Source organism: Telopea speciosissima, chromosome 6 (genome assembly GCF_018873765.1).
Source record: "Telopea speciosissima isolate NSW1024214 ecotype Mountain lineage chromosome 6, Tspe_v1, whole genome shotgun sequence".
In the NCBI taxonomy this organism is placed as follows: domain Eukaryota; kingdom Viridiplantae; phylum Streptophyta; class Magnoliopsida; order Proteales; family Proteaceae; genus Telopea; species Telopea speciosissima.
Genome location: NC_057921.1, coordinates 39,370,494 through 39,398,131, shown reverse-complemented (window position 1 = coordinate 39,398,131; position 27,638 = coordinate 39,370,494). Strand labels below are relative to the sequence as shown.

Below are 27,638 nucleotides of genomic sequence, written 5' to 3'. Positions count from 1 at the left end.
TCGGCTTCCAACCGACAGGGAGAAGCTTGAGGCGCTATCTGACCCCGAGCTCCGTCCACCCTGTTTAAGGATTTCAACATGGTAAGTTTCTTGGTCGGCTCTTTTGATTAGATCTGCTCTGTGTAGTCTGTCTTGACTTTTGTTCTCATGCTTTTTTGTAGGGCTTCGCCAAGGCAGTGGAGACCATGCTTCGCTTTGAGTGGCTCCTGACCGAGAACGACTCCTTGGGTGTCCAGTGCAAGAAGGCCTACCAGGATGCCCAGGATGCTGTTCAGAGGCGTTGGGAGACCCAAGAGAGGCTTACTGCCGCCGAGGCCAAAGTGGAGAGCTCTCAGGCCGAGGTGATCAGGCAGAAGGAGAAGGTCCGGGCTCTACAAGCTCAGCTTGTCGAACGAGGGAGAAGGCCAAGGAAGACCTTGCACTGGCTCGGGACGAGGCGATCAACGACTATCTCCAATCGGAGGAGTACGCTGATGTGTGTCATGAGATCAGGAAGCCTCCCTACGTCGAAGGTTTTGAGGCAGGCCGGGCTGAGCTCTTGGCCGAGATCAAGGCGGTCTACCCCGATCTCAATCTCTCCCATTTTGATGATGATGCGACTATCTTTTCTAGGGAGTTTGGAGATGAGGCGGGAGCCGAGGTCACCCAGGCTCTGCCCCTTGAGGAACCTTCTCAGGTCGACATCCTCCCTCTTAACGCTAGACCAGAAGACCCCCCTGCCGAGCCTACTGCCGTGGATATCACCGAGGTCGCCTCTAAGTCCAACATCGAGGAGATCGAGATGTAAAATTTTGTTTATTGTTGTTGTTGTTTTTTTTTTTTTTGTTGGGGGCCGAACTGCCCATCTTGTAACCGTGCCGAGCAGTCGGCTTATAATGAATGAAAAAATCTATTTTTTCCAGAATTTGTCCAAGTGTTTTAGCTCAACGCTCTTAACCTTCTCTTTCTTGCGTACGCTGTTCTATTTGAGGTTGTGGCCGAACTGCCGAGTAGTTCCACTAGCCGAGCTTAGGAACTTGTCTCCTTTTTACCCATGCTTCACGTGGTCGGAGGCTCGGCCATGCTATGCCCGAGGTCAATGTGATCCTTGCTTTGGATGGTTAATTTTTCGTTCCCATCGGTCCGATTGGACAGGCTATCATATAAGTGGACGCGTGGCCGAGCAGTCTTCCTGGCCGTGCGTAATGCCTTGGCTTACTTTCAAACTTTGTTAGGCTCGGCCACAGGGGGAGTTTGCTCTTGAGAGGTCGGCCAAGTCTATGAGGACCGGTCTTACAACTTGACTGTCGACCTATGAGGGTCGGTCTTTGAGGTCGGCCAGGTCTTACGACTTGGCTGCCGACCTATGAGGGTCGATCTTCGAGGTCGGCCAGGTCTATGAGGACTGGTCTTACGACTTGGCTGCCGACCTATGAGGGTCGGTCTTCAAGGTCGGCCAGGTCTATGAGGATTGGTCTTACGACTTTGATTTAGGAGCTTGCGAGTACGTTAAGTGGTGGAGAAAGACTTTATTTAATTGAATCAAATGTCGGAGCTGAAGCCGAATACAAGCATGCTCAGTTATTGAAAAAACTTCTTCAAATTTTCTGAGTTCCAAGGTCTCGGTACCTTCTTGCCCCCCGAAGTCTGCAATCGATACGTGCCAGGGCGAATTTGCTTGGAGACTATGTACGGGCCTTCCCAATTTGGTGCTAACTTTTCTTACTGCCTCGGCTGGGATGCGCTGAGTTTTCTGAGGACGAGGTCCCCCTGACGGAAGTGCCGCTCTTTGACTCTTGAGTCATAGTACTTTGCCGTCCTTTATTGGTATGCCGTATTCCGGAGTAGGGCATTTTCTCGAACTTCGTCAAGGAAGTCCAGGTTGGCTCTCAGTCCATCTTTATAGGTCTTCTCATCAAAGTTGAGCACTCGGTACGATGAGGCCATAACTTTAATCGGGGCGAGGGCTTCGGTCCCATAAGCGAGGCGAAAAGGACTCTCCCCGGTTGGAGTTCTTACTATTGTCCGATATGCCCATAGGACATTTGGGAGTTCTTCCACCCATCTCCCTTTGGCCTCATCTAACCTTCTCTTGATGCCGACGAGTAATGTTCGATTGGACACTTCTACTTGTCCATTTGCTTGCGGATGAGCTACCAAGACAGGTCGAAAGTTAATATAGAAGTGTTCGCAGAACTCTCGGAAGGCCGGGTTATTGAATTACGTGCCATTATCTGTAATGAGCACTTTCAGTAGCCCGAACCGATAGATGACCTTATCTCGGAAGAATTTCTCCATGTTCTTCTTGGTGATGGTTGCAAGGGGCTCAGCCTCAACCCATTTGGTGGAGTAATCGATCGCCACTACCACGTACTTTCTGTTTCCCGATGCCGGGGTGAGATCTCCGAGAATGTCCATTCCCCACATAGCGAATGGGATTGGGCTCAGCATTGAGGTCAACTTTATTGCTGGTCGGCTTGGGATTAGTGCGAACAGTTGACACTTCTCGCACGTCTTCACATACCTCATGGCCTCTTCTTGCATTCTTGGCCAATAGAATCCTTGTCGAAGTATCTTGTATGCAAGAGCTCGGCCACCCATGTGACTCCCGTATATTCCCTCATGCACCTCGGCCAAGGCATACTCGGCTCCTTTTGGTCCAAGGCATCTGAGAAGAGGGGCCGAGATTGCTCTTTTGTAGAGCACTCCGTCGATCATGGTGTACTTGGCAGCTCGGATCTTGACCTTTCTTGCTTCGTCTCGGTTCTTCAGGATCAGGTTATTCTCTAAGTAGTTGACAATGGGGTCCAACCAGGTCGGCCCGTCCTCTTCAATGTGCTTTACGCTTTCTTCTTGTAAGGAGGGCTTCTCCAAGATTTCTATGTATACTGATCGGCTCAGATATTGGAGGTCGGCCTCGGCCAACCTGGATAAGGAGTCAGCCGTGGCATTTGCTTTTCTCGGTATTCGAGTCATCTCAAAGTGCTCGAGTTCGGAAATTAGATCTCGTGCTCGGCTCAGGTAAGCTATCATCCTTTCGTCTTTCACCTCATAGTCTCCATTGACCTGGTTGACCACGAGTTGGGAGTCTCCTCGCACCTTCAACCGCTTTATGCCCATTGCTTTGCTGACTCGAAGTCCAGCTAGGAGGGCTTCATACTCAGCCTCGTTGTTCGAGGCAAGGAACTTGAACCTCAGGGCATATTGGATCAGGAACCCTTCGGGGCTTACTAGTATCAGGCCGGCCCCGCTTCCTTCGGAGTTGCTTGAGCCGTCGACATTCATGGTCCAAGTCGGTTCGGCTGTAGCCCCGACCTCTTCAACTGTCTTTTCTTCCCCGACCTGAAGGTCGGGCCCTGTGCACTCGACGATGAAGTCGGCAAGGGCTTGTCCTTTTATCGTCGTCCTCGGACGATAGCTTATATCGTATTCACTCAGCTTAACCGCCCAGGTGATCAACCTTCCCGAAACGTCGGGTTTGTGCAATATTTTCTTGAGTGGCTGGTCGGTCAGTACCGCGATCGTATGAGCTTGGAAGTACGGCCTTAGTTTTCTTGCAGCCGTCACAAGAGCGAATGCTACTTTCTCGAACCCGGAGTATCTTGTCTCGACATCGACAAGAACGTGGCTAATGTAATATATGGGTCTTTGAGTTCCACTTTCTTCCCTAATCAACACCGCGCTGACCGCTACAGGGGTAGCGGCCAAATAAACTTGAAGCTCCTCCTTTGGCTCGGGTCGGCTGAGAAGAGGCGGGTTCTCCAAATATTTCTTCAGCTCTTCAAAAGCTTCCTCGCATTCATCCGACCAGATAAAGTCCTTTGGGTTCCGGATATTCTTGAGGGCCTTAAAGAACGGTAGGCACTTGTCGCTCGATCTCGACATGAACCGTGCCAACGCCGCCACCTGTCCATTTAGCCTCTGTACTTCTCGGATCGTCCTTGGAGGGCTCATCTCTTGGATGGCTCTGATTTTTTCCGGATTGGCCTCGATGCCTCTGACAGAGACCATGAAGCCGAGGAACTTTCCCGAGGTCACGCCGAATGCACACTTGGCGGGATTCAGCTTCATTTGGTTCTTCCTCAATACGCCAAAGGCTTCTCCCAGGTCGGCCAAGTGGTGTTCGGCCTTCAAACTTTTCACCAGCATATCGTCCACGTAGACTTCCATGTTTCTTCCGATCTGCTTGCGGAATATATAGTTCACGAGTCGCCGGTGTGTCGCTCTGGCATTTTTCAATCTGAACGGCATGACCTTGTAGCAAAAATTTTCTTGGTCAGTTCAGAATGCCGTGTATGACTCGTCCTCCTCATGCATCATGATTTGGTTGTAGCCAGAATACGCGTCCATGAAACTCAGCATCTCGTGACCTGCCGTGGCGTCGATCAAGAGGTCGATCTGGGGTAGAGGGTACTCATCTTTTGGACAAGCCTTGTTGAGGTCGGTGTAGTCGACACACATTCTCCATTTCCCGTTCGGTTTAGGGACCATGACGACGTTAGCCAACCAAGTCGGGAATTTTTCTTCTCGGATGAACCCTGAGCGGCGAAGCTTCTCCACCTCTTCTCTGATCGCGGTTTGTCAATCAAGTGCGTAGTTCCTTTTCTTCTGCTGAATTGGTTTTCGACCTGGATCCACGTGGAGCCGGTGTTCGGCTATATGCCTGGGTATGCCCGTCATATCGGTGGCCGACCAGGCAAAGACATCGGTGTTTGCCTTTAAGAAGGCTCCGAGCTGATTCCTTTTATCTTCATTCAGTAATGATCCGAGCTGGACCACCTTTGCTGGGTCATCTTTGCTGAGATGAAATGGGGTCAGGTCTTCCACGGGTCGTCTTCTCCTTTCGATAAGCTCATCCCGCTGATCCTCGGGGAGGTGCTCGACGCACATTGCCATTCCTCGGACATTACCTTTGTTTTGCTTAACAAAAGTAGCATAGCACTCCCGTGCCTTTTTTTGGTCACCTCGGACCTCGCCGACACCGTTCTCGGTGGGGAACTTCATCTTCAAGTGTGTCGGGGAGATGATGGCTTGGAGAGCGGTCAATGAAGGACGGCCAAGTATGGCGTTGAAAGCCACTACCGACCGTACCACCATGAATTTGACTTGGATCGTCGCCTGGCATGGAGCTTGGCCAACCGTGACCAGCAGGTTGATTGAGCCCTTGATGGTCGTGGCAGCTCCCGAGAACCCGTGAAATGAGGTACCTTCCGGCTTGAGCGCTTCGTCGCCGAAGCCAAATTGTCAGTATGCTTCTAGTAACATAAGGTCCACGGATGCGCTGGTATCGACCAATACACGGTGGACGGGTCTCTTCGTAATTTCTACCTGCACCACTAAAGCGTCATCATGAGGTAAACTTATACCTTCGAGGTCGGCCTCGGTGAAGGAGATCGTCGCCGCTGGCTTGAGTTTCTTGGTGGGCATCTCGGCAACTCCGATGAACCGCACGTTTGGCTTAGCCTTTCGAGTAGTCTCTTGTCCGAACCCTCCGAGGATAGTGTATATGGGGGCTCCCTTGTTACTGCTTAGCCCAGACCCGTCCTCTTTCTTCTCAGCTCGGACTTTATCTTTCTCTCGTTCGACTCGCCTATTTTCGGGCCTCGGCTCGGCTCTTCTTTGATCCCGCTCTTCAGGCCACTAACCCCCACGATCCTCTCTGCCTCCTTTGACATATCGCTTCAAATGGCTCGCTTTTATCCGCTCTTTGATTTCTCTTTTCAGTTCATAGCAATCCTCGGTGTCGTGACCGGTGTCCTTGTGGAACTGACAATATTTGTTGGGATTCCGAGATGACCCCGCTTGCATCGGTCGGGGTTGGCGAATGTACCTCCCGTCCTGTATTTGCATCAAGATCTCCTTGCGCGAGGTATTCAGTGGAGTGTAGTCGGGGCTCCGAGCCCGATCCGACCTTTCAGCTCGGTGATCTGTCTTGGGCCGTTTGTCTTCCCTACGGTCATCTGTTGTCGGCCTTTTCTTGTCGGGTCGGCCTTCGTTTCCCTTCCGGGCCTGGAGGACCTCGGCCATATTTGCAAATTCATTGCATCTCTCTAAGAGCTCGGCCAGGTTTCTGGTCGGCTTCCTGGCCAAGTCCTTGATGAGGTCCATGTCGGCAAGCCCGTTGCTCATAGCAGTATGGGCCGTCGCCTCATCCAAATCCTTGATGTCTAAGGATTCCTTGTTGAAGCGGGAGACGAATGCTCGGATCGACTCGTCGGGCCTTTGCTTCACGCTGAGGAGGTTGACCGTTGTCTTCTTGTGTTTCATACTACTCTGGAAGCGCGTGACGAATGCTCGACAGAGTTGAGCGAAGCTTGTTATAGAGTTTGGCGGCAACCAGGAGAACCATGAGGTCGCCGCGCCCTTGAGGGATGCAGGGAAGGCTCGAAAAGAAACGATCTCGGTTCCTCCGTACATGGTCATCATCGCATTAAAGTAGTTGATGTGATCTGTCGGGTCGGTCGTATCGTCATATCGGTCGAACGGGGGAGGTTTGAACCCGTTTGGTAGCGGTGCGGTCATGATCTCAGGAGGATATGGGTGACGCCCGACCAACGAGTAGGCGTCCGGGGTCGCTTGTTTCTTCAACCCCTCCACTTGCTCCGCCAAGTCTCGTAGCCGCCTCTTCAGCTCGATTTCAGGTGCTCGGCCAACCGGCTCCTCGGCCAGGGGTCGGTAGGGTCGGTCGTCCCATTCTGGTCAGCTCGGTCCACACCATCCTTCCTTGTTCTCCTTTCCTCCTGGAAGTTGGATCCACGGGGGCTCCCCTGTTGTTCTTCTCGGGGAGGCGAGCTTTGACGCCGGGGGGTATGACGAGATCCTTCTCCTTGTCTCATCGCGCGCCTTTCAATCGGCTCTTTCCTTTGTTCTCGGACTCTCCTCGGCTGTTTGTCCTCTCCGAGCTCCTCGCTACCGAGCTGGCTGGTTCGATTTCCTGCCTTGTTCGCGGGCTTTGGCGATGCTCTTGCTCATCCCACCGGGCGCCTCTACTAGGGCGCGGAGGTGGAGTCTTCTGACGAGACGGGTGTGAGGACGTGGCTCGGCTTGGCTTGGCCCTACGCCGGCCACCATTTTGCTGTAAGTTTCTCTCTACGCAGACCGGAGCTGGAGGGGGCACGATCAGTGGTTTACCCATCAGCCCGCCTCGGGGCATCTGGTTCATGAAGGTGCGTAGCATCTCGTTGGTGTGGAGCATCTGCAACTGCAAGTCCATAACCTGTCGATTATTTGCCAGGGCTTCGGGGTCCAAACTCTCCGGCAAGGGTGGCGGCGCTGGTAGGCCCATCCCGTCCAAGCTTGGCTTGGCCTGTACCCGGCCAGCAGCGGCCGTGGTTAGCATACCTCCCCCATTCCCATCCTCTGGTGGTGGAACGGTGCCCGTGATGGGCTGCGCACCCCTGCCCGAGGGGGTCTTCTGTTTATCCCCTGCCGAGAGGCTTCGGGGGGCGGTGATCGCCTCGTCTGCCCAACGGGTTGTGGCTCGTCCGTGCGGGAAGTCGAGCCATGCTGCCCTGATCTCGTGTGCACCATTATTGTTGCTTTTGAAGTTGGTAGAAACGATGATGCTTGCTGATGTCGTTGCCAGAGACGGTGCCAAATCTGTTGCGTGTGGAAATCTCCGATGCGTAGTTCGCCCACGGATGAGCCTGCAAAGGCCAAGTGATGAGCACAAGAGAGCCGGTGTGGCTTCGGCCTAGGACTCTCCGATGCCAAAGTTAGATCACCAGTGCAACAGCGTAATTGCTAGTAAAAGTGAGATGAGGAATGGTGCTCCATACCTGGGTATTTATAGAGTGAGGAGGAGATGGGGCGGTTGGGAGAGTCTCAGTATGGTAGGAGTCCTTCTTTCGGAAGGTTCTCTGGCGTAGAGCGGAGTGGAGAGCCATTTTCGGGGTCGGACTCTTATTAAGGTAAGAGTCAATGTAGAGTGCGATTCCGTGTTGCGCTGGGATCGTGGCTTGATCCTTATCCCGTGATTCTCGGGATCTCCTGACGTGGCCAGGAGATCCCTGGTGGGGCGTTATGGCTGCTTCAGAGGAGGAGGACTCGGCCTCGGAGGTCGGCTTAGGAGGGTGGCCAGGTGGGTCGGCCTTGGCCGTCACCTCATCCTGGGAGGTCGGCCTTGGCCGCCACCTCGGCCTAGGAGGTTGGCCCGAGAGGTCTGTCTCGGCAGTAAGCTCGGCCAAGAGTTTACGGCTGACCTGTATGAGCTCTGCCTTGGCCACCGACTAGCTTGCGTGAGCCTGGCTCTGTCCAGTGACTTACAGTGGAGATGGGGTCGGCCCGGTTTCCTGCTCGGCCCAATTCGGTTCTCGGACTGAGGTCGGGTCGGCCCTGTGGCAGCCTCTGATAGGTGGGGTGTTTTATGCCTCATCATCATATGAATTAATTTTAAAGTTATTTTTTTCTCTAGAGTTCTATTAATCGTATGCATACCAAAATTTTCAAAATTTTATTTTTTTCACTAGGCAAATTTGGTTTATGTCGAATCCATCACCATAGCATACGGTCTATTCATCAACAATATTTGGGTCTTATCTGATCATTTATTAAGTGATTCATATTTGAGTTAATTAACTTATCCAAAGATCTTTCAAAAACTTGTGATTAATATTTGAGTTTACCTTATCCAATGATCATTCAAAAAACTTTCCTCATTTTCTTTAAAAAAAAAGATGATTATGGAGGCAAGTGGTGGTTAAATCATGAAGTATATAAATTTTTCTTCACCATATTTGATAAAAAAAATTTCACCCATGTTGGCCTGCCCTTGTAGGCCTATTAGTTAAAGCTCGACATCAAACGAATTGGTTAGTAAATGGCCTCATGTCGAACCTAGACCTTAAATTGATAGGGACCGGTTAAACTCGACTGAAACTAACCATGCTCCATGGGTTAACACCCTTATTTGACATTATAGCTGGACGTGAAAGTTGTAATTAACTTTCACCCTTATTGTTAAAGAGCCATAATAACCTTCTCCAATCCAATCTAAGAATCAAATCCCTGAATATAGAAATTATCTTTTCACCATGGGTATAGATAAGTCTGTGTCCCAACACCAAACATAGAAAAATCTGGTTTCTCATTATTAAGCTTTTGAAATTCTTGTCCTTGATAGTCAAAGAACCTACAGTTGATGTGAGATTACCTCAATACTCTCCCATACGAGCAGGTCTTGATTTTGAGGTTTTTGTCTTTCAACGTACCTTACTCTGATATCGTATTAAGCTTTCCCTCTTAAAACTAATTGATTCGAAGTGGAGTGGCCTTTTGTGACTCGCTCTTATACTTGATAGTCGAAGTGCCTATATATACCCGATTTGAGATTTTACCCATCCCTATGCCCCACCCCACCCACCCACCCAAGAATCATCACCTAAATGGTCATGAAATGTTATTCTACATCATATGATATGATGAACATCGAATTAAACAAAAACGGTAAGAAAGAGTTAAGAAAAAAAGAGAGAAGAGAGCCCATCTCTAATCTCTTTGTCAAAAAAGTGCCGAGTAGAGTCGAGAAAGAACAGCTGTGCCGCACCGTCATAGTATTTAAATGACACCTACTGATTACACCTGCCTAATGGCAACGCATTTGGTTTTCTTAGTCTCATTGCCAAAACGGGGACCCCACCTGATCCCATTCCCCAAATCCTTAAACACTTCCAACATCACAGAATTTCACGCACGTGTAGCTAAAATTGCCAATTAAGAAATTTGTTTTTTTTTGGGTGTTTCGATTTCATGTCTATCTACTTCCAGTTCATTTCCAGTTCATTCTTGCCCCGAGCCAGAATGTGCCTGTTAAGATCTTGATGCCCTCACATGTACCTCCCCTGCAATCTCTCTTTCTCTTCCTCCCTCTATAAATATGGATTCTCTCTTTCCTTCTGTGCTCACCAAAAAGCCCAAAAGAAAAGAAAAGAAAAGAAAAACGGGTTACGTTTCTTTAGTCTTTCTTCTTCTGTTCGACAAATTTCGTTTCCATTAATATGGCTATCTCTAAAGTATTTGCTACTTCACTTGTCGTCTTTCTCCTTGTTCTTCATCTGGTTGAAGCTAACCAAACGGTAATTGATTAAGCAATATTAATTTGTCTCTCTCTTTCTTTCTCCTCTTATTATTTCTAACATTTTCTTTGGTTTAACAAAACCGCAGCTGAACAGCAGTAACGCTACTACCAATACCATAGGTAAGACCACATGTATAGATACCCCCACCCGGCCCCTATCTTTCAAAGTTGTAATCTTAGTAGTCTTCTTATGACATATTTATGAGTTCTTCTTGCTTTGCTTCTTTTGTTTTTTTTTTTTTTTTTTGAGTTTCAGATTGCGCAGCAGCGTGCACTGCACGATGCCGGTTAGCTTCGAGGCAGCGCATGTGCCATAGGGCTTGTGGGACTTGCTGTGCTAGATGCAACTGTGTTCCTCCAGGCACGTCAGGCAACGAAGATGTGTGTCCCTGCTATGCTACCATGACAACCCATGGCGGCAGAAACAAGTGTCCTTAAAATTAAGGGAAAACCATATCAATATATAGGACTGGTATTGAATAAGGGAAGGTTCTCTCGCTTGTAAGAATTGAATTAGAGTGTGTACGTTTTCTATTTGTGTTTTTTTTTGAATTGATAACAGAGCTTTTGTCACCTGTTATTATTTATGTATGATATTGATAAGTTGAGAGTTATGTTTAACCATGAGTGAAGGGTAGAAAGAAAGTGATAGAACTGACTCAGCTGGTCCGAATTATTCTCTCTCACAGAGCAATTCTCACATGTTAAGCTCATCATTGATATCAAAGTACTCGAATCGTTATCCTCTCGTGTTACAGTACGGTGTTGTATTGTATCGTTTGGAGTTGCAAAAGTCATGTGGTACAATGGATCCCACATGGTGTACATGGTCTTTGCAACCACTGTAAAATGCAGTACAACACCGTACAGTTACAGTATAGAATAAAAATTCAAAGTACTCGGCCTATTCACATATCATCAAGGAGGTTTCGAGTGGTAAAACCTTTTGCTTAATTTAAAAATAAATTTAAAAACAAAGACTCAAAATAATCAAAAGACTCAAAATACTTTGTTTTTGTTTTGCTTAATTGGTTTTTGTGGATCGGTGTCGGTGAATTCGTATTGGTATCGGTTAATATTGATATTGATACCTGTGTGATACTAGATCGGTGAACGGTATGGACATATATGAACAAAATAAGGGTGTTAAAAGGTCTAGTTTCGGTTAAATTGTTTAATTAAATTGTCTGAATTTTGAAACCATAATCGAACCATTTATTAAAGAGTTTCACAGTTTTTTATTTAAATAATTCAGTTTGATTTTGGTAAATGGTAGATGTTTGATTTTGGCATATTTATGTACATCTAAGAATGTTAAACGGTCTGATTCGATTTAATCGTTTAATAAAGTAGTTCAATTTTGAAATCATAATCGAATCAATTATTAATGGTTTTACGGTTTCGATTTAAACGGTTCTGTTTGGTTTCAATTTTATTTTGGCACATTTGGAACAAAAGGTATAATTGTCAAAATCCGGTATGGTATCAATATTTTTTGGGGCAAAACCATTCGATACGAGGCTGATCAAGATCCACTCGCTCACCCAAGAATATGAATATTCTTTGTTTTTTTCAGCAATCTACGCATTTCAATGCACCTTCCCAGCATACCAAAATTTTCAAACTTTTTTTTTTTTTTTTTTCATTTGGCAAATTTCGTTTATGTCGAATCCATCACCATAGCATAGGGTCTATTCATCAACAATATTTGGGTCTTATCTGATCATTTATTAAGTGATTAATATTTGAGTTAATTAACTTATCCAAAGATCTTTCAAAAACTTGTGATTAATATTTGAGTTTAACCTATCCAAAGACCATTCAAAAAACTTTCATCATTTTCTTTAAAAAAGAGATGATTGTGAAGGCAATTGGTGGTTAAATCATGAAGTATATAAATTTTTCTTCATCATATTTGACAAGAAAATTTCTCACCCATGCTGGCCTGCCCTCGTAGGCCTATCAGTTAAAGCTCGACATCAGACTAATTGGTTAGTAAATGGCCTCATGCCGAACCTAGACCTTAAATTAATAGGGACCGATTAAGCTCGATCAAAACTAACCAGGCTCAATGGGTTGACACCCTTATTTGACATTATGGTTGGCCTCTAGAAAGAGTGACAGTTGTAATTAACTTTCACCCTTATTGTTAAAGAGCCATAATACCCTTCTCCAATCCAATCTAAGAATCAATCCCTGAATGAAGAAATTATCTTTTCACCATGGGTATAGATAAGCCTATGTCCCAATACAAAACACAGAAAAACCTGATTTCTCATTATTAAGCTTTTGAAGTTCTTGTCCTTGATAGTCGAAGAACCTACAGTTGATGTCAGATTACCTCAATACTCCCCCATACGTGCAGGTCTTGATCTTGTGATCTCTATCTTCTAACGTACCTGCTCTAATGTCATATTAAGCTTTCCATCTTAAAGCTAGTTGGTTCAAAGTGGAGTGACCTTTTGTGACTCTTATATTTGATAGTTGGAGCGTCTACACAAGATTTGGAATTTTACCCATCCCTATCCCCCACCGAATTTTTATCACCTCCAATTCGCTGCTCGTTCCAATTCCCTCCAATCCCTCATATAAGAGTAGAAATGATCACCCTATCCCACCTTGGGCAATGTGTTCAAGTAATGGATAAAGGTGGTCATTATTGTTCCTACATGAAGGATTGGAGAGAATTGAAGTGAACAAAAATTGGAGGTGATAACGATTCATCCCCCACCTACCCCAAGAATCATCACTTAAATGGTCGTGAAATGTTATTCTACACCATATGATATGATGAACATCGGATTAAACAAAAACAAAAAGTAAGAAGGAGAGAGAGAAGAGAGCCCATCTCTAATCTCTTTGCCAAAAAGTGCCGAGTAGAGTCCAGAAGGAACGGCTGTGCCGCACCCTCATAGTATTTAAATAACGCCTACTGATTACACCTGCCCATTTCTAATGGCAACCCATTTGGTTTTCTTAGCCTCATTGCCAAAACGGGGACCCCACCTGATCCCATACCCCAAATCCTTAAACACTTCCAACATCACAGAATTTTACGCACGTGTAGCTAAAATTGCCAATTAGGAAATTTGTTTTTTTTGGGGTGTTTCGATTTCATGTCTATCTACTTCCAGTTCATTTGTGCCCCGGGCTAGAATGTTCCTGTTAAGATCTTGATGCCCTCACATGTACCTCCCCTGCAATCTCTCTTTCTCTCCCTCTCTCTATATATATGGATTCTCTGTTTCCTTCTGTGCTCACCAAAAAGCCCAAAAGAAAAGAAAAGAAAAACGGGTTACGTTTCTTTAGTCTTTCTTCTTCTGTTCGACAAATTTCGTTTCCATCATGGCTATCTCTAAAGTATTTGCTACTTCACTTGTCCTCTTTCTCCTTGTTCTTCATCTGGTTGAAGCTAACCAAACGGTAAACAATTAAACAATAGTTGTCTCTCTTTCTCTCTTCTCTTAGTTTGCTTTTTTTCATTTTTTTTTCTCTAAAATTTTCTTTGGTTTATTAAAATTGCAGCTGAGCAGCAATAAAGCTACAACCAATACCATAGGTATGTAAGGGTATTTATGTAATATCCCTTTATATGTTCTAATATAATCCTACTTGTATTAATGCAAATTTATACATCGACCTAAACCCTTTTTATATATCTAGAGATTTTAAATCTGTTAATGCTTAACACTCTAAAACTAACCCTATCAAGGTATAACAAATATAGTTTTAAAGTTATAATCTAGTTCTTATGAACATATTTATGAGTTCTTTTTGATTTGCTTCTTTTTTTGTGAGTTTCAGATTGTGCAGCAGCGTGCACTGCAAGATGCCGGTTATCTTCGAGGCAGCGCCTTTGCCATAGGGCTTGTGGGACTTGCTGTGCTAGATGCAACTGTGTTCCTCCAGGCACGTCAGGCAACGAAGATGTGTGTCCCTGCTATGCTACCATGACAACCCAGGGCGGCAGACACAAGTGTCCTTAAATTTAAGGGAAAACCATATCAATATATGACGATGTTTAAAGTATCCCCTCGATGTATGGGTTTCCGTAAGGACTGGTATTGAATAAGGGAGGGTTCTCTTGCTTGTAAGAATTGAATAAGAGTGTGTACGTTTTCTATGTTTTTTTTTTTGAATTGATAGCAAAGCTTTTGTCACCTGTTATTATGTATGTATGATATTGATAAGTTGAGAGTTATGTTTAACCATGAGTGAAGGGTAGAAAGAAAGAGATAGAACTGACTCAGCTGGTCCGAATTCTCTCTCACAGAGCAATTCTCACATGTTAAGCTCATCATTAATATCAAAGTATTCGAATCGTTATCCTCTTGTGTTACAGCACGGTGTTGTACTGTATCATGCGGTGCTGCAGAGGTCATGTGGCACAACGGGCCCCATATGGTGCACATGGTCTCTACAGCCGCTGCAAAATGCAGTACAGCACCGTACAATTACAGTATAAGATAAAAATTCAAAGTACTCGGCCTATTCACATATCCATCAAGGAGGTTTCGACTGGCAAAACCTTTAGCTTTAAAAATAAATTTAAAAACAAAGACTCAAAATGCTTTGTTTTTATTTTGCTTAATTGGTTTTTGTCGGTGTTGGCGAATTCGTATTGGTATCGGTCGACATTGATATTGATAATTATATGATACTAGATCGGTGAACGGTATGGACATATATGAACAAAATAAGGGTGTTAAAAGGTTTAGTTTCGGTTAAATTGTTTAATTAAATGGTCTTAATTTTGAAACCATCATCGAACCATTTATTAAATATTTTCACAGTTTTTATTTAAACGATTCAGTTCGATTTTGGTAAATGGTATATGTTTGATTTTGATACATTTATGTATATCTAAGAGTGTTACGGTCTATTTCGGTTGAACGGTTTGATTCGATTTAGATCGTTTAATAAAACAATTCAATTTTAAAATCATAATCGAATCATTTATTAAATGGTTTCACGGTTTTGGTTTAAATAGTTTTGTTTGATTTCGATTTTATTTTGACACCTATGGAACAAAAGGTATAATTGTCAAAATCCAGTATGGTATCAATATCTTTTGGGGCAAAATCATTCGATACGAATTGGCACTGATAGGTATTGATCTGATATCGATACATAAACCATGGGTGCGCGTGAGTTAGGGTTTTTTTTTTTTTTTTTTCATTTTGGATGCTCTAATATTTATACTGAGAGAAGGGTGTCTCTATGTGTAGAGTATAGACACATCCCTTAGTGAACGAGCAAGAGTTATGACTCTTAGATGAGTCACACAACCTTATCTGTACAAAGGGGTATAAATAATACCTTTATATATATATGTGGAGAAGAATTCTCTACATACTTGAAAGTGTATGAAGACATGTTCGGTAAGGTTCTGTCTATACTAAAAGATGCTTATATTAAGAGGTGTGATCATGACCAAAGATTTAGAATTTTCTATCGAGATTTAATCAATACTCGTACAAATCACCTTTCAAACTAGTGTGTATGAAAATGAGTCTTCCCTCTATAAATAAAGGGGCTGGTTTTGATGACAAACGATGGTGGGAATGCCACGTGTTCTCCACCTCTTCTTTGAGAAGAGAGGGAAACAAATAAAGAGTTGCCATTATAGACACTTTATTTTGACACCTCTGACAATGATGACCCTAGGACACGAAGGGACCTTAGTATTTCTTTCAAGGACTCAACCCTCACAAAATGACCATAGTGGCCTCACTGGAGTAATAATGGCTAGTTCATTTGCAAGAACCGGTTCTAGCGCGACATAATAGAGGTTTGAGTAATACCCATTAATGGTGCGGGAATGACACAGAATGGTTGCCGACCCCCCCCCCCCCCCCTCCATTGGCAAGAAGGCATCATCCCTTAAGTACTTTTCAGTGGAACTCATGGCCAAAACAATACCCAAATCCCACATCATTGGATAACACTTGAAGCATGCTTTCAAAATGGTATATTGCATGCCAAAATTAGATGAAAGGTTTGGAATCAGCAGCCCCCGGACTAGAGAAGCCGTGACCAAAAGCAGGATCAGTCTGAATATTGGATGAGTCCTAAATTTTGTGGATAGGAAAACTTAAGGTCCACAACATACCTATCAAGTTTAAGACCAGTTGGAGTCGGTCAAGTGGCAAAAACTTTGAAACTTCTGGTGCATGCATGTGCATGTCAATACATGGATATGGTTGAAACATGATTATATATTCCAGGCAATTAAACTGTGTAATTTTCAAACCAAAGGACAGAAAGATCTTGGAAGTATTTTGGAGGCAGCCCCTGGATGGATAGTGGAAACTCAACATTGATGGGTCGTCTTTGGGGAACCCAGGCGTGATGGGAGAGGGAGGTATCTTTAGAGACTGGCAGAGCAATGTTAGAAGATGCTTTGCGATTTTTCAAGGAGTGGGAAAGAACTACATGGCAGAATTGGGAGCATTTTTCACTGGAGTTTCACAGGCGCAAGAGCTGGCCATCGACAAATTGTGGATTGAGAATGACTCCACAGCACTTGTAGCAGCAGTACTCAACCGCACTTACCCTTGGAAATATATGCAAGATTGGTGGAGAGTGGTGGCATATCTTGACTCAATACAATGGAGAATCACGCACTGTTTCCGGGAAGCAAACTCTGCTGCAGACGCCCTAGCGACTCATGCAGCAAAAAGAAGAACTTCTACAAAATGGGATTCAGCGCCAAGCTTTGTCACCTGTATGGTGAGCTAGGAAGCTCTAGGGAGACCGTATTATAGATTCGCTTGATTTGGATCCATGTAATCATATAATGTAACCATTTTCTCCCTTATTCTAATACAAATTGCTGACCTTTAACCAAAAAAAAAAAAAAAGTCTATAGAGTCCCTTAGCTGATCAAGAAAGCCACCATGTCATATAGCAATAGAAATAGAATGGAATAATAGTTTAATTCTACACCAAGGTCAACTATTAATAAAATTGACCAATTATTTTATACACAAACCCACCAAGGAAGGTCATCCCACATGGCCATAAGATCTGCCATGTTTTAGTTTGGAGTTGAAAATATGGTAAAATACTGCTTTTAATTAAAATACAATAAGAAAATAAAACTTTTGCAAAATTAATTAGATGGACTCATACAAAGAACCTATTGCAGTAATTAATGAACATTAATCCTTTGATTAACTTGGAATCATGGTATTATATATCCAAGGATTTCCAAGAACAAAGACTTATTAAACCAGAAATGACAAATTATCACACTAATCCAAGTAAATCAACTTTGTGATCATCCCCTCATGGTTTGATTCATTGGAGGCACCATATGAACCTTTTGCTGCTGCTGATGTTGCAAGTTTTGATTCCTAGACACGTTTCCAATCCATCCTATAAATTTAAGAGACAAAGAATGAGATAAGAAGGTAGGGGAAGAATTGAAAGAAAATAAGAAAATGAGATATATATATTTGGTTTTTTAGGGTTTTACCTAAGGCAGGATCAAAGCCTCGGTTGCGGAGTTCCCTATATTCTTGACTCAGAGCACAGCATTCAAAGATGAAATGGGTGATCCAATCTGGTGCAGGAGCCTCCACCAGGTCATACTTACTCCTCAGCTTCGTACGGTACGTGCATGACAACAGGAACGGCATGTAGATCAGCACCGCGATTGCACCATAGAATATTCCACTCGTCCCACATGCTGTACGTGCATTTATCAGATTAGAAAAAATAAAAAAGAAGAAAAGTTTGGGAAAGGTATTCTTCGTATAGTGGACATTCTTCCATCAACTTATAAGGGTTCAAGGGCTTTTATGTTATTTTGAATTGATATTTTATGCTAATCTAACTGCATTGAATGCTAGTCGTGCATGAAAACTTTTGCCTTATAACTCAAATGGACAAGCTGCGGGTGACTCAGACTTCTTAAGTTCGTTATTATTGGGAGAAAGAACGCAACCACTTGCGCATGTGCACTACGTTGTCTGCGTCCAGACACAAGGGCGGTTGAAATGACCGTTAAGCTCCCATTGAAAGGCGGAATTTTCTGGGGGCATGGTGATCATTCTGCCCGCCTCTATGTTTGGGTGCCGCCTACCGCATTCGCCCAGGTAGCATTCTCTTTTCCTACTTTGAAATAGAAAAATCAGTAGGGAAAAAACAATGATAAGAGAACTTCTTAGGAAAATTATGAAAGGATCGGATTTTCCTCGATCCACTATGGGCATCAGGAGGGTGTTTTGGGAACATACTAAAACTTGGAAGGGTTTGTGAACCATAAGATGGGTGGAGTAAAACTTTCTCCTTTAAAAGAAAAAAAAGGAGGGTTGATTTATGTTTCTCATGGTTTAAGGAATGAGAATCGAAATCAAATTAGATGAATTGCCTGGTTCGAATCAGAATCGGCCATGCCAGATCACAATCCCAATTGATTTCTTCAACCATTTTTTGAATCGTCTTGGTTTCATGTTTTATTTTCAATCTTTGCCATTGTTTTAAATTTCAGGCAGTAAAAGAAAATCAATGAAACTTATTTCTGTAACAAGTTTCAATTCTCAAGTTTATTGAATCAAAAACTCCCAAAGTCATAGGTTTTTGAGAAATAGTTGTTGCTTCTCATTCTAATTTATAGAATTTCAACCGATTCCATGATGATTTCGACCGAATGGATCGGGATTGGTAGGAACCTTTTCCATCATGACATCATGCTTCTTGGATTAGCATGATTGATCAATCACATGGTGGTTAAATGAGAGTAAATACAGCCTACAATGACTCTAATGAGTCAACCTCCGATTTGAATCGGCCCAGAATCGTCAGAATTAGTTTTAAAATCTGTCAGACTCAGAAATAGCTTGGTGAGAACACAATCAAGAATTGGCTTCTCTACATTCTGAACTGAATTGAATCAGGAAATTCTTCCAGCCAATTCCTAACCTAGTAATTAGTATGTCTAAAATGGAATCAACTCGGTTTGACTCGCCCGAGTTAAAACCTGTTTCTTCAACCAAATCAAATCCAACATAGAACTTACAGGTATGGCCATTATCAATGATTTCTGCAATCTGCCCGAATGTGAAGAATGGAAATAAAAATGTCGTAATAGCTGCATCAACCCAACAAAATTTAAACTATGATCAGCTTTCGTTCCTAATTCCAGCTTAGATTCAAGAAAATTAACGAAGAATGTAGATAATAAGAAAAAGAGAGGATCTTTAATTGGTCACCGTTTTGGGGATCTTCCATGCAGTCAAAGAGGCCGGTGGTCCAAGCCTCAGTGCCGGCATTGGTACCGTAACTCCCCATCATTCCAGATTGTTGCACTGGAATCCCGGCTGCCGCAACGGTCGGCTGAACCCCTGGTTTGTGATCGGCCGGAAACGTCTGAGGATATGTCTGTACTGTTGGTTGATGTTGATAAACAGGTTGCGCAGGTGGAAACTGCACTGGCGGCGGCGGCTGCTGAGTAGTTTGATAACCGTTCTGATGAAAAGGAGGGTTTAGTTGTGGGTTGGATTGTGGAGGATAGTTTGCTGGTAGTGTCTGAGGAGGGTAGTTTGCCGGCGGTGCCTTAGGAGGATAGTTTGCTACTTGGGGTGTTTGATTCTGAGGAGGAAAGTTTGCAGGCGGTGCCTTAGGAGGATAGCTTTCTGGTGTGGGTGTATGACTCTGAGGTGGATAGTTTTCCGGCGATGCCTTAGGAGGATAGCTTGCTGCTCTAGGTGTATGACTCTGAGGTGGATAGTTTTCTGGTGTGGGTGTCTGACTCTGAGGAGGATAGTTTGCCGGCGATGTCTTAGGAGGATAGCTTGCTGCTGTGGGGGACTGACTCTGAGGAGGATAGTTTGCCGGCGGTGTTTGAGATGGTTGTGGTTGTGCCGGTGCGTCACGTGGTAGCTGTGTCGGGTAAGGATTTGTTTGTGGTGGGTATGAAACCGGATTAGAAGATGGTGATGGTGATGCTTGTTGGTAGAAGTGGAACTTTTGTTGTTGTTGTTGGTTGGTGGTGGTGGTGGTGGTGGTGTATTGGGTTATCCTGTGTTTGACTAAATGGCTGAGGGTGGTTGCTCTCTTGGGGCATTTCTTGGCCGTGTTGAGAGTTGTGGGTTTCCGGAGGTATCTCTTCGGCTGGGCCAGTGTTGTCTGGATTGACTTCGTAGCCGGCATTTCTTGGGTCAGATTCCGGCTGCATTTCCAATGTTGATGGTGGAGGATTTGCTTCAGCCGGTGTTGATGATGGAGGATTTGCTTCTGCCGGCCGGCCCATTGGATGTCTCTCTCCTCTCTCTCTCTCTCTCTATATATATATATATGCTTATGTATATATATATCTATGGGCCTCTATATGAGGAGAAAGACGGCAAGAGAAGAACTCTGGTTTGATGATAGATTTATAAAGAGAGGGAGGAGAATGTGAATGTGAGATATAGATGATGGATCATTTCCATTATTCACTCCACTCTGGAGTCCTGAGAAATCAATTTGTGTTGATCGTAAGAGATGGTGAGATGGTTGATATGTTGACTTTTCATATTGATTCCTCTAGTCTAGCCTGGGTTGTAAGCCTGTAACGTGCAAAGGCGTTGAAGGAAAATCAATTTTAAAAGGAGCCGCGCTCGGGAACGGATTCGGGGGAAACACTTGCATTCTTTTGGGTGTATATTTTTAGGGAAATTAGAGAGGGTTTTTTTTTTTTTTTTTTTGGTTATTAAAAAAAGGAGGTATTTTTATGTCCCTATGCCAGCACTCATGTGTGTAACTCTTTTGAACGAAATGTTCTTGTTACAAGGCTGGCAGCTAAGGAAATAGGATCTTAAGGGGTATTTTAGAAAATACAAAAACCTAGGAGGTAATTTATGAACCAAAGGGGAAGAAAAGGGAAGTAAATTATTCCATTTCTTTGGCTGCCAGTCTTGTAGCAAGAACATTCCTGCTAAGAGGTATTTTTATGTCCCTATGCCAGCATTCATGTATGTATCTTTTTTTACCACTCATGCGAGTGCTGGCCTAGGCCACACTCTGGGACAAAGTTCTATTTTCCAATTTAATTTTTTTATGAATAAGTAATGTATTCTCTGTCTGAGATTATGGTCTTTGTGCTAGCATGGGACGAATGGGAGCGCACGGTAAAGGTGTTAATTGGTTTGGCTTGTTATTGATTCCAGCCCTAAGGGTCAAGATTAGAGCTAGACCAATAAATTAAATCACTTCCAAATCTGGGATTTAGAATTAGGGATGTAAATGAATAGCTGAAATTCGTTTTCATATCCTTGTTCGAATCCGTTTAGTACTATCCGAATCCGTCCGAAAGCTAAACGGATGCGGATACGGATAGACTATAGCTATCCGAAAAGCTATATTTACATGTGAACAGATAAAATAGCTGATCCGTATCTGTGTCCATATCCGTTTAACACTATCCGAATCCGTCTGAAAGCTAATCGATCGGATGCGGATGTGGATATAGCACCATCCGAGCCGCATCCGATCCATTTACATCCCTATTTAGAACCATTGACTAATGGGTGGGCTGGTTTGATTTTAAGCAGGCCAAATTTTTCCCTAATACATGCTTACATATATTTAATAATATTATAATAAATGACTAATTTCAATCACATGAGATATGCAACCTACTGTCATTTTTCTTTTCTCAAATCATGGAACCAACCTATAGTACATCTTATTTTATATCCAATTAATAAGTAGGAACACCACCACCCTCATAAATTAGGATTATTTTAAGGCATGTTCTGAAGTTAGAATTCTTAAATGGATCTTAACAGCCAAATCTTTGGTAAAATAGTATATGAGACGAGGTACCTGTCAAAATCGAAAAACTAAAAGAATAAAGGATTTGACCTTAGCTTTCATGACTATAAAAATTAAGAATTATATAATATGTAGGGTTGAGATTTGTTCTAGTTCCAACTGTTCCTAGTTGGATTATCGCTTCTGGAACCATTGGGAGACTAATAAATTAATTGATAGATCTAAAATCGGATCAATAACTTATCGGTAGATCTAGAACTGGCCCAATATGGTATTGGGTGGGTAGGTTCCGGTGTTTTTGCGGTTTGGTTTCCAGTTCTAGTGCTCAATTGACATTCTTAGCGTACGGAAGCATAAATAGGTGCGGTATTTCCATTTCTCATCGGGGGATAGGGCGATAATTTTGTCCCATCTTGTGTCTGGGCACAGGGGCTATACTCCCGGACAGAGTTATTTTTTCCATTTTGAATATATCTTTTAGTAGGTAGTTGCAGAACCGATTCCAGAATACTTTTCTTACCAAAAACAAAAAAAAAAAAAAAAGTTCCAGAATATTTTTAAGCATCAAACTTCAAGATCCTATATAGTTTGGAAAACTTAATCAATCTATATGATATTTGTATGTTGTGTATGTATTATTTATGAGAATATGTCTTTGATTTTTCCCAATCAAAGTTTATTATATGAATCAAATGTAAATTGTCGTATGTAAGCATCTAAATAAATTAATGAATAAATAAAATAATGGGTGTGGACTATTAACCTTGTGTACATCACTTTTTCAAAAATAATATGCAATTTGTTGGGAGAAAAATTGGAGAATTATGAGATTACCCAAAAAAGGTTTCGATTTAAGCAAATTACAAAAAAAAAATAAATTAATAATAATTATTGAAATGACAAAAAATTAGATAATTATTTAGGTCATTGATACAGTGTCAAAAAAAAAAAAAGATTTAGGTCATTGATACGTAATACACATCTTTATTTTAGATAATTTGATTAAACAAAAAATAAGATGAATAATTTGATAAATTTAAAATCAATTTTTAGATAGATAACCAAAAAAAATTCCTCCAAAAAAGATAACAATTTAAGCAGGTTTTAATGACCTTTAAAAAGTAATTGACTTAAAAGCCTAGGAGGTTTGAACACAAGCACGCAAGTTGGCAAGTTGGCAGGTTGGGTAGTGGCTTGGAGAAATACCTGGCAGCCTACCTTATTTCACGTTGAGAAGGCGAGAAACCGTGTGCCAGGCCTGGCGCATTCCTATCTGCTCATCCCTTCAAGGTCACAGCGACAATAATATCTTCCGGGTAAAATTTGAAAAAATAAAATAAATAGGACAAAAGACCATTATCCGTTTGTATAGTATTTGTATCAATAAGAGTGTGTGCGAGAACATTTAATTGAATGAGTTTTTTAATTCATTGGAAATTGAGTAGTAATTTCGTACGGTTTTGTGCTTAGGTGCAAGAACCACGTGATCGGTTAGTGTTCTTTTTCTCAAATAAAAATATCTTGGAGATGAAAGCCCCTCCAAACGAAAAATAAAAAAAAACCAATTTTCAAAGGTATTGTGTGTGTAATCATCAAAATGATGTATGTCTTATAAATCAAGACTCGGGTCTTGGGAATCAAATTGCACCATAAATGCATATACAATACCCAATTTGATAAAATTCATCACGGGCAAGAGATTATTGTTTGGTCATGAAGCGCTTACATTATTGTAGGGCCAATGAAAGTACACGCAAGAACATCATTATAAATGCACTTCTACATTTTATGAAAGCAGCACAGTTCTTTTGCATGCTTATATGGGCACATGAGCCAAATGACCAGATAGCACATTCTTTTTCCAGTTATGTTACTATTCCAGGTCAATGGGATCACAGCTAGCTTATTCTTGTGGGGCCAATAAGAGTGTGTGCAAGAACATTTAATTGAATGAGTTTTTTTATTCGTTGGGAATGGCGTAGTAATTTCATACGGTCTACTGCTTAGGTGCAAGAACCACATGACCGGTTAGTGCTCTTTTTCCCAAACAAAAATATCTTGGAGATGAGAGCCCTCCCAAAAAATAATTTTCACAGGAATTGTGTGTAATAATCAAAATGATGTATGTCTTATAAGTCAAGACTTGGGACTTGGGACTTGGGACTTGGGAATCAAATCGCTCCATAAATGCATATATAATACTCAATTTGATAAAATTCAACTCGGGCAAGAGATTACTATTTGATTATGTAACGCTTGCATCATTGTAGGGCCAATGAAAGTACACACAGGGGCATCAATATAATTGTACTTATAAATTTCATGGGAGCAAGACAGTTCTTTTGCATGTTTCTATATGGGCACATGAGCCACATGACCAGATAGCATTCTTTTTCCCTGAAGTTAATTTGATCATTATAGTTTTTATCTAGGCATGTTACTATTACTGAGTTTAACATAGGATTGCCACTGCCAATGGGAGCGGACCTAGCTTATTCTTGTATGGCCAATCCGATCCATCCTTGGATCAGACTATCTATATGTCCATCAATTCATATACTAGGGGCTCACATGTTAGGAAGAAGAGAGTGTGAGAGGGTACATGATATCTTTTTTTTTTTTTGGGGGGGGGGGGGGGGGTGTGGAAATGCAAAAACTATTTATTAACCAATGAAGGGCACGAAACTGTAGAAGTACAATCTTTCAACATACACGATGAAATTTGGCCACACTGTCGTACACTGCATAGATAGGGCTTCCCAGGCTAGAGAGTCTGCTATTGAATTAGCTTCTCTAGGAATGAACACAAAATTACAGGTAAAGAGGGTTTATGATATTTAGTAGAGTTTGTGGTGGAATCGAGGTTGGATAGAACAAATTGGCTGATTTGGATTTGAATCGACAATGGCAAATCCCTTAATTGGAAGTATTTGCAGGTTATATATCGTCAAGCAGAGGACATAGCTTTGTGGGAATCCTCTCTCTCTCTCCCCATACAAAACTTGACACTTTTTTTTGACATTTTTTTTTAATTGCCATTTTTCTTATTTTCAAAAGTTCTTTAAATCAAGGGTAAAAAGGATTATAGTTTTATTTAGAACTTAATACCTTTTTTTTAACTACCCCTTGTCTTATTTCCAAAAGTTCTTTACGTTGGGGATAAAAGGGTTTTCAAAATTGAAAGTGACATTATTATATTATGGAAGAAAGTTCTTTGTCCGGGAATGTGGCCTATGCCAGCACTCCCAGAAGTCTATCTCTCCTCCCCATTTGAAAGAACACCTTTGCTCCCTTGTTTTGAGGAGGAGAGAGATAGACTCATGGGAGTGCTAACATAGGCCACACTCCCGGACAAAGAACTTTCTCCCTTATGTTATGGGAAAAAGTTCTTTGTCCAGGAGTGTGGCCTACGCCAGCACTCCCATGAGTCTATCTCTCTCCTCCCCATGTGAAAAGACATCTCTGCCCCCTTATTTTAAGGAGGAGAGAGATAGACACATGGGAGTGCTGGTGAAGGCCACACTCCCGTACAGAAAACTACTTCCCTTAATTATGTTATTATCAAAAGTTATTGTTTTTCACATCTTTCGAGTACACATGTGAAATGATAGAATTTTAAACAAAGTTATGTTATACCGAAAGGAAAAAAAAGTAAGATTATAAATTATTTGACACAAGATATATATATATGGGAGAAAGAATGCTACCCGGTCTTGTGCCTTATGTGGCTCCCATGCCTAGACACACGAACCACCTTGCCCCCATGTAAAGGCATAAATCCCAGACTACCAAGACAGTTTGTGTGTTTAGGCGTGGGAGCCACACAAGGCGCACACTACTTTTGTATGGATACTTTCCCTTGCTCTCTCACAAAAAGTGAGGGTCCTTACATATGTTTTTGTATTATTTTTATTTTGAAAATGTGGGATCTATATGGATTGACTCCTTTTTCAGACCACGTACTAAATGTGTTATGTGGAAGCCACACCCAGACAATGTGGGTGAAATGATCGCCCCGCCCCCTATGAAGGTGAAAATTCTATCCTCGAGACACTAGCACGTGCTATCTCATCTGCCACGCACACATAGCCCTTGCACTCCCCCATAGAGAACGCTCTCTTATAAGGTGTATGTGAACTAAGAAGTTGTAACCTTCTCTTATAGGGTGTACGTGAACTATGAAGTTGTAACTTTACTTTTTTTTCTCATCTTATTCCTAAAAGTTATTTAATGTAAGGGTAATCTTGTCATTTCATATAGACTATGACAACTTATATAATGTAATCCCTCACATAGCACCCTAAAGTGCATGGCCTCTACTTTATCTACCCCACATTTTCATCTTCTCCTAGGGTCCCACAAGAGTAGAAATCGATAGAGTTTTGGAGGGGTATGTAAAACTTAAACAAACATCATTCTCCCATCACTTAATGAAGGATAAAATAATGTACCAGGGATATACTTTTTTTTTTTTTTTATAGGTACCTATTCTATGTGAGAGAGAGGGAAGAAGAGTACCAAGAGGTTTGAACCCAAGACCTCTTGGTAAAGTGCGCTTTTACACTCCACACTCCTACCAATTGTGTTAAGCAGTTGTTCTCAAATTGTATTACAAAATTGGAAATTTACTATTGGGCACTACGAATTGGATTAGCTGAAACCTAAACTCGTCCCCAGCATCTTTGAGGAAGAAGAATTATTTGTAGTCATCAATTCTCAATATACACTAAGGAAAGGTTCTTGTAATTTTGACTTTCAAGTAGGGGTTTTTTTTTTTTTTTTTTTTTAAACTTTATTCAAAACAAAGGAAAACACGAAAGGGGGAGGGGATGTACAAGAAGCTCATCCTAATGCATCATGACTAGCCTCATAAGAGAGGGCCAAACCAAGACGAGGGAAAATATGAAATGAAAAAATAGCAGCCCGACAAACAAAAAAACAGAGAGCAACAACCAATGCCCAAAACCTAGCTCCCAAGAAGTCAAGTCACTTGGATATCATATCCCTTTGAGAAACAAGGAAAAAGTTCCTTCTCGATCTCTTTCCTTCTGAGGGTAGAGACTTTACAATATTATCTTGAACATCCATCTGAATATCCCGAAGAATCACTGGTTAGGTCGGGTTTTGCATGTTTTGGAAGATTCTCATATTTCTTTCCATCCAAAGGTGAGAAATAGTTGAATAGAAAGCCAACTTGCCAACTGTTGCGGCAAGATTTGACCCGAACTCTCTCCTGTGGCCGAGCTGACCTACACAGAAGAACATAAGAGGCAAAGGAGAGCTCCGATGCCTAAGTCAGACCTCTTGCAATAGATAATCCCAAGTAGAGAAAATGAGAAGTCAAGTCCCCCCTTACCTGGGCTTGGAGTTGCTATTTATAGAGTTTGGATGATACATCGGTGTAGGCCTTTCTCATCGGTGCTAGACCGTTGTTTTGGTCTCCCATTTGTATAGGTGGAGGTCTTCTAGTGCGGACACCTGTCACAGAGAGTCATATGAAAGGCATGACCTTGGGTCATGCAAGATGCACGATGTGGGTGAAGTGATTCTGTCCTTAGCTTGATTGTCGGCTCGGGTCGGTCTGGCATTGGGTCAGCATGGCATCTGGTCGGCCTAGAATCTGATAGTTGTAATGAGCAAGATGGATGATCTAAAGGTCGGCTCAGGTCAAATCGGGTTGGCCCGGCATTTGACTAGTATGATGACTTGGATGGATGATTAGATGGTCGACTTAGGTCAAATCGGGTCGGCCCAATATTTGACAGGTATGATGAGCTGGATGGATAATCAGCTCGGGTCGGCCTCAAATCTGATGTTTTTC

At 42.6% G+C, this 27,638-nt stretch overlaps 4 protein-coding genes across 4 annotated transcripts; 3 read left to right on the top strand and 1 right to left on the bottom strand.

Annotated features, from left to right (window-relative positions):
* The first annotated feature begins 9,974 nt into the window (after positions 1 to 9,974).
* Positions 9,975 to 10,567, top strand: LOC122664766 (gibberellin-regulated protein 1-like). The gene is made up of 3 exons (XM_043860739.1): positions 9,975 to 10,052; positions 10,141 to 10,174; positions 10,311 to 10,567. Exons 1-3 carry the CDS (start codon positions 9,975 to 9,977, stop codon positions 10,490 to 10,492), a joined length of 294 nt encoding a protein of 97 aa, XP_043716674.1. The 3' UTR covers positions 10,493 to 10,567.
* Positions 10,568 to 13,376: 2,809 nt separating this feature from the next.
* LOC122664767 (gibberellin-regulated protein 1-like) lies at positions 13,377 to 14,055 on the top strand. Its single transcript, XM_043860740.1, has 3 exons — positions 13,377 to 13,477; positions 13,580 to 13,613; positions 13,859 to 14,055. The coding sequence occupies exons 1-3, from the start codon at positions 13,400 to 13,402 to the stop codon at positions 14,038 to 14,040; spliced, it is 294 nt and encodes a 97-aa protein (XP_043716675.1). The 5' UTR covers positions 13,377 to 13,399; the 3' UTR covers positions 14,041 to 14,055.
* A 2,350-nt stretch (positions 14,056 to 16,405) lies between these two features.
* Positions 16,406 to 16,795, top strand: LOC122665721. The gene has a single exon (XM_043861870.1). The coding sequence runs from the start codon at positions 16,406 to 16,408 to the stop codon at positions 16,793 to 16,795; it is 390 nt and encodes a 129-aa protein (XP_043717805.1).
* A 541-nt stretch (positions 16,796 to 17,336) lies between these two features.
* On the bottom strand, positions 17,337 to 20,212 carry LOC122665720 (adhesive plaque matrix protein-like). Its single transcript, XM_043861869.1, has 4 exons — positions 19,273 to 20,212; positions 19,080 to 19,151; positions 17,535 to 17,747; positions 17,337 to 17,434 (listed from the first exon to the last, which is right to left on the bottom strand). The coding sequence occupies exons 1-4, from the start codon at positions 20,210 to 20,212 to the stop codon at positions 17,337 to 17,339; spliced, it is 1,323 nt and encodes a 440-aa protein (XP_043717804.1).
* Between the last annotated feature and the right edge of the window lie 7,426 nt (positions 20,213 to 27,638).

Bases quoted from the DNA above. Each gene is read 5' to 3' on its own strand.
- LOC122664766 (XM_043860739.1), top strand. From the start codon at position 9,975: ATGGCTATCTCTAAAGTATTTGCTACTTCACTTGTCGTCTTTCTCCTT. The intron at 10,053-10,140 runs GTAATTGATTAA...ACAAAACCGCAG, and splicing joins TGGTTGAAGCTAACCAAACG to CTGAACAGCAGTAACGCTAC. The intron at 10,175-10,310 runs GTAAGACCACAT...TTTGAGTTTCAG, and splicing joins CGCTACTACCAATACCATAG to ATTGCGCAGCAGCGTGCACT.
- LOC122665721 (XM_043861870.1), top strand. From the start codon at position 16,406: ATGGGAGAGGGAGGTATCTTTAGAGACTGGCAGAGCAATGTTAGAAGA.
- LOC122664767 (XM_043860740.1), top strand. From the start codon at position 13,400: ATGGCTATCTCTAAAGTATTTGCTACTTCACTTGTCCTCTTTCTCCTT. The intron at 13,478-13,579 runs GTAAACAATTAA...TTAAAATTGCAG, and splicing joins TGGTTGAAGCTAACCAAACG to CTGAGCAGCAATAAAGCTAC. The intron at 13,614-13,858 runs GTATGTAAGGGT...TGTGAGTTTCAG, and splicing joins AGCTACAACCAATACCATAG to ATTGTGCAGCAGCGTGCACT.
- LOC122665720 (XM_043861869.1), bottom strand. From the start codon at position 20,212: ATGCCGGCTACGAAGTCAATCCAGACAACACTGGCCCAGCCGAAGAGA. The intron at 19,152-19,272 runs GTGACCAATTAA...GGGTTGATGCAG, and splicing joins CATGGAAGATCCCCAAAACG to CTATTACGACATTTTTATTT. The intron at 17,748-19,079 runs GTAAGTTCTATG...ATGCACGTACAG, and splicing joins CATTGATAATGGCCATACCT to CATGTGGGACGAGTGGAATA.